At 40.9% G+C, this 11,438-nt stretch overlaps 1 protein-coding gene across 1 annotated transcript in view; it reads right to left on the reverse strand.

The window, feature by feature from the left end:
* akap12b (A kinase (PRKA) anchor protein 12b) overlaps positions 1–10,972 on the reverse strand; it is a 65,729-nt gene extending 54,757 nt beyond the window's left edge. Inside the window, exon 1 of the mRNA XM_053488706.1 lies at positions 10,709–10,972. Within this exon, the coding sequence (XP_053344681.1) occupies positions 10,709–10,810 (102 nt within the window). The 5' untranslated portion in view covers positions 10,811–10,972. The remainder of the gene's footprint in view (positions 1–10,708) is intronic.
* Between the last annotated feature and the right edge of the window lie 466 nt (positions 10,973–11,438).

Here is an 11,438-nt window from a genome sequence, read left to right on the forward strand (position 1 = left end):
AGACTCCTACAGCACGTGTACGGACTAAAGAAATGTACTACACATTCTTCTCATGAACGTTATCAGACTGTTCAAGTGAATTTTACTTGTATGGCGCTTTTAACAACGTCTCATTGTCCCGAAGCAGATTCACAGAGACAGGACCGAGTGTGGAAGCCGGTTCACGCCACAACACGGATTAGTCACTGATCCTGGGATAACGGCACACAACTCCGTCGTATCCTATCACGCCATGCTATCCTCCTGATAGCTACCCCCGCTCTATCAGGGTCTGGCCGTCCGCTGATAAAATACACACAGCGCAGCACTCGGCGGACTCCATGAGAAACACATCCCACGCTCTCGTGTTTTGGTTTTATTTCCCTTCCCTGTGATACTGTATAAACGCTGAGAATTGTAAACATACAGTATCACGTGTTTAGATTATTTTAATGTTTATATTCTAATATTTTATGCTTTTTTTTTTTTTACTTTTTTATATTATAATATTTTTTTGCAACCGCTCATTCACACAGACCTGAAACAATCTGAATAAAGTGTGTTTACTTCTTTTGCACCATAATTTGCTAATAAATTCTTATTTGTTACAAATACTTTTTTGCCCCACTGTATCTCACGTTCATGAAGGAGTCCAGCGGTAGGGCAGTTTACTGAACCTGGAACGTCTTCAGAGGTTTGTTTCCTGCAATATTAAACAAGATGTGTAAAAGCGATTTTTAGAGATTTACAGAAGACTTCAACAGCAGTACGGTGATGAAATCCTTGGCCGCAGCAAAACATTTGAGAGGTGCGAACGTGTTAAAGGAGGCCGTACGTCCGTTAATGACGATCCAGACGGATGACTTGTCGCCAACTTGCGGAAGAAAGAGACGCATAAGTCTGTGTGAACTGTACACGCAATCGTTACAGGAACTGGACTGGGAGTTATCGCCACATCCCTCGTACAGCTATGACCTCGCTCCGAGCCTTTTCCACGTGTAAAGGAGTTCCTGGGAGGCCAGGGTTTCAGGTTTCTGATCATGGCTCGAGTGAAACACTGGGATAAGCGCATTATTTGCAGTGTTTAAGCCTCTTGCCTTCTCTTGCTATAACATCTATGTCACACAGGTGGCCACTTGACAAACAAGCGAATGAGGAAGCGGTGATGAGCTGATACCAGCGCAGGAACACACATGTCCTCGGTTTTGCGCATGAAACGAGCCGTATCAGTTTAATCTGCATGTTTATACTGTTTTAAAGAATAAGCATTACGGCGAAGGATCTCGGCGCTACATTTATGCTAACTCAAAGCCTCATCAATCCGAGATGCCATCTAACAAACTTAGCAAAAATACGATGTGGGAAAGATAAGACTGGGGCAGTAAAATACGGAATCATCACGTATGAAAACAAAAAGAAATGGGCAGAGGATAAAGTTATGCAGCTGTGTTCTCTCTTTTTGAGTATAATTTTATGCACGTAATAAAATTGCGTAATAAAAATCATTTTTTGTGGATGTTTTTGCATTTTGTGCAGGATTTAGTAAAGACATAGCACCATGGGTCCCAAGAATGTTAACGAGGGCGGTAGCAAGAAGAAAATAGAGTCGCTTTTCAGAAACAGTTGGGTTTTTTAAGCAGCCGGTGCCAGGAGAAATCATAAATTAAGATTAAGTTAGGTTTAATGTCTGTTTATTTCACATTCTATTTAATTAACATGTCTTCTCTAAATGTTTCGATTGTTTTTTCCATGCAAAAAAAATTATTATAATGTCGGCAACCGATAATATTGGAAATATTCACTTTCCCTCTGAAACGGACTGAATCTGTATGTCGAGGTACTGCTGTACTATTTCATTAATAATAATAATAATGATTATGGACGACTTTTTACAAATATCTTACAAGTCCAATCAGCTCATATGCATGTATGATAAAATGATACAATAACATACAAGGGGTATAAAATCAAACCTATGCTTGTGATAAAATTACTCATGAATGAAGACATAAAACTAATTGTAATGAGCACCAAATTGCAACCACCCTTATTTATAGGCCTTATTTTCGTTGTAGGGAGTTGCCGACCCTACTGCACTCCCCACAGTATCTGCATGCTGCTATATCTGCTAGGTTAAACTAAAGCTAACCAGCTCAAACAGTCTGAAATCAAACTTTATGTCTTTATATTTAGGTAACTTTTGTCAATTTTACATTTCTTTTCTAGCTAGCTAGTATTAGCCATTTTATTGACTGACCCACTGGAGGTTTAATGCATGATCACGAACCGCCCTGACTATAGTGAATTAGGTGTGTTTCAGGCGCTCTAGCCTGGTGAACACACTCTCTGTTGTAGAGGAATGGCCTTTTTAGGAAAGACATCTTACCCTCTCTGAGTTTTGACCTAAAATATACCGAGTCCTCCGGGACATACCGTAACGTAACGTCTGCCCTCCATCCAAATCTTATTTAGTCAAATCCTCCAGGACTGACAGATGGAAGAGGCTGGGCTGAATCCCTTTATTATAGCCTCTTATTATCACTTACGCACTGTCACACACTCCACATGGATCAAGCTAGCACTGCTCAGAGTGAGAGAAGCTCTTGTCCAATGTGTGTATATTAAAGGGCGACTTAAATTTCATTTGTAGCTTTTTTTCGTGCATGTTCCCCCCATGCTTGGTGGGTTTCCTTCAGGTAACCCTCTGGTTTCCTCCCACCTTCCATAGACATGCAGATTTAGGCTAACTGGTGTTCCCTGAAACTGCCTGTAGCTTCTGAATGAGTGTGTGAATGTTGCCCAGAGGTCCCACCACTGGTCGTACAAGTGGGAATAAATACAATGGTCACCATTGTACAGCGTGTTCCTAGATGGATGGATGGAGCCACTGTATATGACATGCGCTTAATCTCCACATGATAAAATCTGGATTCTGATTGGACAGAATGTCACGTTCAATTCTTTTCATTCATTTTTAAAAAACAGCTCTGATTTTTCTAATGTTAACATAAACGAAACAAAAAATAAATAAATAAATAAATAAAAGCTATCACATCAGCCGAGCTTGGAAAATAAGCGCCTTTATTAACTCGCTATCAGTAACTCAACTTCCTCACACCATGATGACTGTTGATGATTGTTTTCCCGAAACTGGACAACACAGAGCGTTTTTATTCCTTACATCAAAGTACAGTACGACTAAATATGAAATTGAATCGGACGGAACTAGGTGGTCGTAATGTACACCGCGGGTCATGGGTAGTGGAAGACAGAACCTATAGCAATAACAAAGCATCTCTCTCTCTCTCTCTCTATCTCGCTCTCTCTATCTTTTACTCTCTCTTTCGCTTTCCCGTTGCCCTGCATTTGATCTCTCCCTCTCGCTCTCGATGTGGGCCGCTGCACATACGGCGCCCCGGAGCCTCAGAAGCTGTCCCTCTGGCCCATCCTCAATGGACCCTCTGTATTCCCACCTCACTCTCTCTCTCCCATCCTCTCCTTCCCTCCCATCCTTTATGACTCTTATCTGATTGCTTACTCTTCCACACCACCCGTCTCTCATTACAACTCCGTACGCACAAAGTTCCTCATGCAGTTCCTCCTGCTGTAACCTTACATACGCCTACACGCTGTGTCATAACTCTTGGCTCAGATGAAGCTCTTAATAACCAGCCATTAGCAAATATTCAATTATGCAGGAGAAAAATAAATGAAAGAATGAAAAAAAAAATGAGAGAGAGAGATAACGATCGATCCATAAGGGTTTAATAAGGGCAGAAAAACAGCAGCACCAGAACCAGCTGTTGTTTTTTAACGGATTGAGGAACTCCTAATCCGAGTCTGTGTTTTTCATTCTCTATCAGATTTTTTTCTTTATTGCTTGTGATTTCAGAGCCAGGTTTAGACAGAAAAAGGGAGAAAAACATTGCTAAAATTCCAGCGTCACCAGAGAGGAAGTTTATCGGCCACATCTCCAGTACAGCGCCTCACACAAACATGCACTCATATCGCTCACTCGCTCTCTCTCTCTCACACCCACACCCACACACACACACACACACACACAAAAACACAGCTGAAAGGTTGGCTTGTCTACTGGCTGTCAGACCACACCTGTTCAGATCATATATAACATTTCTGAAGCACCTTGTAGCACCTTAAATAAAAAATAAAAGCAAATATATTTGCAAGCAACGATGATCGGGCCCAAGCACCTGCACCATCGTGGCCTGGGCGCACCAGAAGGACACTGGGCACTGCATTTAAAGGGAAAATACCAACAACATAATGAAATAATATATAAGGAAGTTATTAGCCACTTTTTGTCCTAATAGCAGTGTGCTTGATGTCACTCAGTGTGATGTCACTCAATATGATGCTAATATTTGGTGTTTCAAGTTTAAGACCTCACAATGGCTAAACCGTTCGAGGTATCAAAAATCACTACGCAATTTTGCATCCTTAATGTCTTGAGATTGTTGTGGCCCGGTTTGATGGTGATCGTATAAATCCCCTAGGAGGAGTATATCAAATTCCATTGGGTTGCCTTTTTCAAACAACCCAAAATAACTGGCTTCCTCTTGAGTAGAGACCATGACATGCACAGTGACAGTTGTTCAGCTTGGTGAGATCTAAATGTGTACCGGGTTTCGCATGTTTACATGCAAATGTGTATGAGCTATGCAGCAAAATCTCCAGTGAAGGGCGTGAGCCATGCCCATGGCCCAGCTGCTCAGGCATCCTAATGGCAGCAGATTCCAACTGATGTTCATGTTTTTAAGCATGTCACAACCCCCAAAAATCCTAGAAAAAAAACATTATCCTTAGAAAAACAAATAGGGCCCTTCACACACTATGAATTCAAAGGGTTGTAGTCATAGTGCTTGGGCCCTAAATAAGCCTTATCAGTTATAAGAAGTGTTTTGATAAATGATTAATGTTTTTGTTACCATCACAGATTGTATTTCCCAGCACAAACAGCACAAATGCAGAAGTGTTTCACTCCTCTAAAATGTCAGCAAATTCTCAATGACTAGAGATTTTTTTACATTTATTAAACACCACAACACCCTATTTTTTTTACGGTATTTTCTGTTCTCACTCATGTCATCGCAGCTTTAAACAACCGTTCCCACAACCAGGATGAAGACACGGTCAAGGCAATCTGCTAAAGTTCAAACCGATAACCAGAATCAGGAAGAAGGGTGATTTAAAGTGATTTTAAACATGGTATGTTTGTTGGTGCCAGATGGGGTGGTCTGAGTATTTCTGAAACTGATGAACTTGGATTCTCATGCACAACCATCTCTGGGGTTTACTGAGGATGGTCTGAAAAAGAGAAACGATCCAGTGAGGGCAGTTCTCTGGGTGAAAATGGCAAAAGTCAGAGGAGAATGGGCAGAATGGTTCATGATAGACATAACAACACGTCAAACCTCGACGCAGATGGGCTACCGAAGCAGAAGACCACATCGGGTGCCTTATGAAGTGGCCGGTAAATGTATACAAGCTCTGTAACTGGTAAACTTTCTAACTACTACAGCAGCTTTGTTGAGACCTCAAGGCCACTGATGCCAAATTGCGCAAGACAGGAACAGGAACTCAAAAGGGAGGAACGTACAACCACCTCAGTGTTCGTCGTCGAACTCTTTCCGCCACAATATGTCTTTCAGCCCACTCACTGACTTGCGTTGCAAATTTTCATATCTGACATTTCAACGGCAAAACCACAGCGTGTCAAAAAAAGGTGCCCCCCTGAAAAAAAATACTCTCAAAGGCTCCTCAGGGTAAAAAAAGGGTTAGGAAACAGAAACGAGGGTTCACGATGAAGACGGGCCCAGGAGTGCTTTAAAACTCCGCTTAATTATTAAAGATCCTGGCTGAAATAGAAAGCCATGTTAGACCATGTTGGCAAGCCATTATCGGAAAGAGGCCATTATGGGTATTAATAAATAAACACCAGAGTGTGCTGAAAGATATTACAAGCACATGAGGAGATGGGAGTTGATGTGCGAGTCCAGGTCACCGGGTTTGATCAAACAGTATGTTGAATGATCATTATATGGTATTGATGCTGGTATCAGGCACTGATGCAACACTCATCAAGTCCTATTCATTAATGTATAAAATGCTTCTGTATTCGCATTCGATAGCATGTAAGAAAATGTATACTGTATATTTTGAAGCTAGGGTTAGTTTCATTATAAAAAGCTTCAAGATGGACGTTTGGATAAGCGTCAAGCTTGTTAACAAGACTACACTAAATGTAAGGTGTGGGAGTGATGGCTCAAGTGGTGCCTAGGTTATTGATTTTTGGATATGAGACTCGAATTTAATATTTGTTTAATGTTAAATTTTGAGAAATTATAAAACGACATAATCTGTTTCCTCTAACCAGTTTGTCATGCATTTCCTTCTTCCAACATTGCTCGTTTATAATCCAAGTAGCCCAAATCAAGGTATTTTAAAATTGTGATTAATCGCGATTAATCACAGATAATGACTGCGATTAAAACTTTAAATTGAATCACAGCACTATTATCTCTTTAAGATAAGATTAGTCTAGGCACTTGGGCACTAATGCAACCACCACCATATTACTTCATTCATATCCCTAAAAAAAACAGACTTAAAAAGAGCTAACTGTTAGAATTCCTTTCTGAAACCGTCCTCCTCACGCCTTGATTCTCAGCATAGGTGTGGTAAGGTTACCTATTTTAAGATGTGTATGTGTGTATGATATAAATAAGCTCCTTGAACTGCGAGACACAGTACAACACCGTTTTCTGTGCTCTGTCATATACACTGTGTGTGTGTGTGTGTGTGTGTGTGTTTATCACACCATGCTGAATATAGTCTGTTACTCCCGATGGAATTCTTAACTCTCTTCCTGCAGAGCACAACTGTACCCTAATACTGCAGTTCAAAAACATTGTTTACTTTCATATACTTCAATATGATGTGATAAATCCACAATGTTATAACTGTAGGACATGATGACTATGGTATTATAACATCTGTTCATGCCAATTAGAACAAGATATCAACTTCAAGGTGCTGAGACAGAAATGAACAACAATGATTATCAATTATAAACAAGTAAATGAAGTGACAGGCTCATGGGCACCCAAGCCACCTCATCTACACCTATGGAGACCAAAGGCCCGGTCCGATCCCACAGAAGGTAAGAACGAGGTAGAACAATTTACTGAAAAAAAGTCAATGCTGTAAACCTGTAACGCAAAATTCATATGTTTTTTTCCATGTTTGTAATGCCTGGGGTTTAAACAAGCCAATCACATTTTCAGCCTAAAGTGACCTCATATAAGTAGAGCCCCTCCCCCTTCATGCTTGTTGCTCTGCTGGTCTCTGCAGGGGAGTGACTCAGCTATAGCACCATAGACACTGAAACAGCATGTTTGGAAGAGGAGTGAAACAAAGAGAGATTATGGTATTAAAATGGCAACAAATTTAAGGGGTATTTAAACTAGAGGTATGAGACCTGTCTTAACTTGAGAGGATTAAATATGGGATCGTGAAGTCTCTTGCATGGGGGTGTCTTTCCCTTCCTCACCTGCATTGCTATGTATTAGACCCCTGCTTTCTTTCTTTCATGGGCTACCCTTTGCACTTGTTTACTGGCAATAAACTTTGCCCTGATCTTTTTTTTTTATTTCGCCAAGATTTCCTCTAAGATTCTGGAAAAGCTTTAAGGTTACAGCTTCACCTCTGACTGTTACAAGGCGACAACACTGGAGACTCCTTCCAAAAACGCTAACTGAAGGTATGTATGTAGAACATCTGCTGTACGCTATCCTGGTGTAAACCGTTACTATAGAAACGATAACATATCAGAACAAGTGCATTTAAGTAAACCTGTGATTTATAATAAAAAAACAATCGGGTTCCGGAATTCAGCGGCGACGAGGCGAGGTAGAAGAGTTTACAGAGCAGTCATGCAGTCTCACTCGTGCCTGTCCAATCCAGGATGACGTGTTTGTCTCAGATTCCCTCTGCAATGCACATTTTCAGTTTTTTTGTGCATCAGACACACTCCTTTAACAGCACGCACGGCTTCATAACGAGCTGATAGTTGAGTCAGCTGTATTACGGAGCCGGGATAACTGCTTTAATGTTGTGGGAAAACGAGATTCCAGACGCAGGACGAGTAAACAATGAGGAAGGAATGCGCAAACAGACCCGTAGACAGTGAGACAGCGTCTGAAGCTGAGATTATTAAATATGGAGTGAATTTCCTGTGATAATTTCTAATCCTATCCCACAGCCGGTGCGGTAGAATTCTGGGTTCTGATTGCGTCAGGAGGTGTTGATGCATTTTCTATAACCGCAGCTCTAAAGGTAGGACAGATATAAATAATTTACAGGTTTTTTTATACATTTGCTGATATGACATTGTTTTCATATTAACAACTTAGACAGGAGTGTAATTTAGAACAACTAAATCTAAATACAACACATAATTGCTGGAAAACTATCCATCCATCTAGGAACCTCTGTAGTCCGACTGGGAATTGTAAAGGCCAATGGTAATTATCACCGTATTTATTCCCAATACCCGAAGAAAACCCACCAAGCATGGGCAGGACATGTCAACTCCATGCACACAGACCCCGAGGCGGGAATCAAACCCGAACCCTGGAGGTGCAAGGAGTCATTTCTAACCCCTAAGCCATCGTGCCACGATATAAGAGGAATAAAGCACTCATACTCGTACAGTATGCACCAAAACTTCATATATTCGCATATCCAGAAGAGTTTTTTTTACCTTAAGTAACATACATCAGTTCAGCTTAAGGAAATCAGGGTTGTTTTGGATTTCAGGTCCATTCCCACCCTGTCTGTATGATGACATTTTGGACATTCGAGGCTTCTAAGCATCTTAATATTACTTAGGCAGTTCTACAACATCTCTATTTATAGTTACTAGACTCAGTTAGCTAACACAACACACACACACACCATCACACATAATGTATTACAGGATTCAAACCCAATGCATGGTTAGTTATTAAGAAATGGTACAGGTGGGTCCTGAGAGAATAATTCTCAGCTTTTCCTGACAATAAAACATAATACTATACATAGGAAAGATGCACTTATATATTTTTTTTTAAATATTATAACTTTTTTTAAATATCTCCTTTTAGAGTCACTTTAAAAGGTAAAATATTGTACGGATTAAGTTCAGTGAGTGTGGCGATTAGAAAAAGGTGACATGGGGATTGTTAGCAATAATTATATTTTAAATCATAAAGATTGTACTTGCTGGTTGTAAAGTTGGATATTTATGGTTCACTAGTCTAAGTACTCATCGGAACTTGACAGGAAAAGAGTTTGTAGAAATAGTTAAAGGGTTTAAGCTAAAAATAATCTGCTCAGCCTTAATGTATATGAACATGATATTACTACGTATTTCAGGTTGAAGCCCACGTACATGTCTGTCTGTCTGTCTGTCTGTACAACAGAACTCTCTGTCTAACTTCTTAATACAAGGAAATCGCATTCTGTAAGGTTGAGTAATTCACGGCTTGTTTTACACTAGGTTGTACTTCTTTCATTATCAGAAAAATACACTCCCTGTTCGGTAATCGGAGAGTGAATCACAGATGAGAAATGGGAAAAGTAGATCAGATAAAGATGAAGTTTTGTCTTAAAACGAATCCATTGTGTTAAAATTCACTTATACCACTTCAGCGCTGTTATTTCAGCCAAAGTGAAAATATGAACTAATCCCAGTAAAAATATTCACTTTATCTTTTCTAATTAATATCTATTGGTGCAGGTGTTTGTTTACATTGAGACAGTAGCGCATTAATAGATTATTATAAAGTAGATTACTAAATCTGTTTATAAAATCGTTTTTACTCAACATTTTGATTTCACTTATTGTGCAGGTTAAACTTCAGGCAGAGATCTAAGTCCTGCAGAAGATTCATTAAATTCTGTCCAGCCGTCGATTTAAGACACGCCCACAGTACGCTGTCAAAAGTTGTGGTTTATATTCCAGGGCACATAACTGCTCAAAACTTCATAACGTTTTGATCTAATTCATGGCGCAGGTTTAACTTCGGGTGAATACTGAAGGACTGGCAAAGTTTCATTAAAGTTTCATTATTCTGTCCAGCCAGTTTTGCGTGATGCTGTGAAAAGAAATCTGTCTGGACAGACATACAGACATACAGACATACAGTACATTTCTCTGAGACTGGTTTCTGGTCCTCCAATGTATGAAATGTTAAGATTTCGCGGAAAGAGCGAGTTCTGACCGATGTACAGACCAAACCTTTCTGATGTACAGTATATAGATATAGATTACAGACTCACGAAGTTTTACTCGCTCAGACTGGCTTATACATTCAAAAGGGTACTAAGGGTACTTAGTTTGCTCGCTGCTACACCTTATTCTGCTTTACTCTGCTCTGCACCATGCACCTGGACAGGTGAAGCTTTACCCTAAAAAAATATATAATAATAATCTAATTAATCATAACTAATCATGTACCTATACATACTGTATATTATTGTAAAGGTACACATGCCCAGGTGCCAGTAGCAGTGATGCCACAGTGGCAATGCAAGGTGCAGTTTAGGACCTGATTTCCCTCCTTACAGTATATATATATATTGCTGAGTCATTTAGACGCAACGTGCGCATTTCTTTCACGCGCGCGCCGCGCACGCACGCACGCACACGAGACCACGCGCTTACCTTCGCGTCGCCGGTGTCATCATCGCGGGTCTCACTCAGGTCCGCGGCGCGCGCGTCCTCGCCGATCTTGGCGTCCTGCTGCACGGATGTGCTCGCTCCCATCCCGGAGGAAACAACAAACAAACAAACAAGCAAACAAACCGAAATAAAACCGCGCGGACAGTGGTCAGAGTGTGTGTGTGTGTGTGTGTGTGTGATAGCCCGCGGCAGTGCTCAGGGAGGTTTAACGCGCAGAGTGAAGCAGCAGCAGCAGCGCTGTGAAGGGCGTCGGGCTTCTGGAAGGATGAAGTCGGCTGTGTCCGCAATCACCTTCTTCAGGGCGCCTCCTCCCTCACAGACCCGCCTCGCAGCATCAACAACTGGAGACACACACACACACACACACACCAGCTCCAGGCTCGGGCTTCGTCCCAAACCGCACTACACAGTACCCTACACCATCAGGTCACTCCAGGTACCGGACTGGTCCATGCCATCACACCATCCAGTGGGACGGATCCTAAAAAAAATTACCAAGAGTCATTTACAATGATTCAGTTCTTTCAAGTAATTTTTGCTGATTTATGATTCACACGATCTTCATTTACACTAATCAGCAGTTTATTATAGGACAAAAGCACCGAGATGTTGAGGAATACACTGACATTTAGGGGAAGGAGGTGATCTATGTAAATTATAAAAAGGTTTTGTCTGTACATTGGGTCAGAACCCGCTCCTTTAACGATATCTT

The sequence above is a fragment of the Clarias gariepinus genome, chromosome 27, assembly GCF_024256425.1.
Source record: "Clarias gariepinus isolate MV-2021 ecotype Netherlands chromosome 27, CGAR_prim_01v2, whole genome shotgun sequence".
Classification (NCBI taxonomy): Eukaryota; Metazoa; Chordata; class Actinopteri; order Siluriformes; family Clariidae; genus Clarias; species Clarias gariepinus.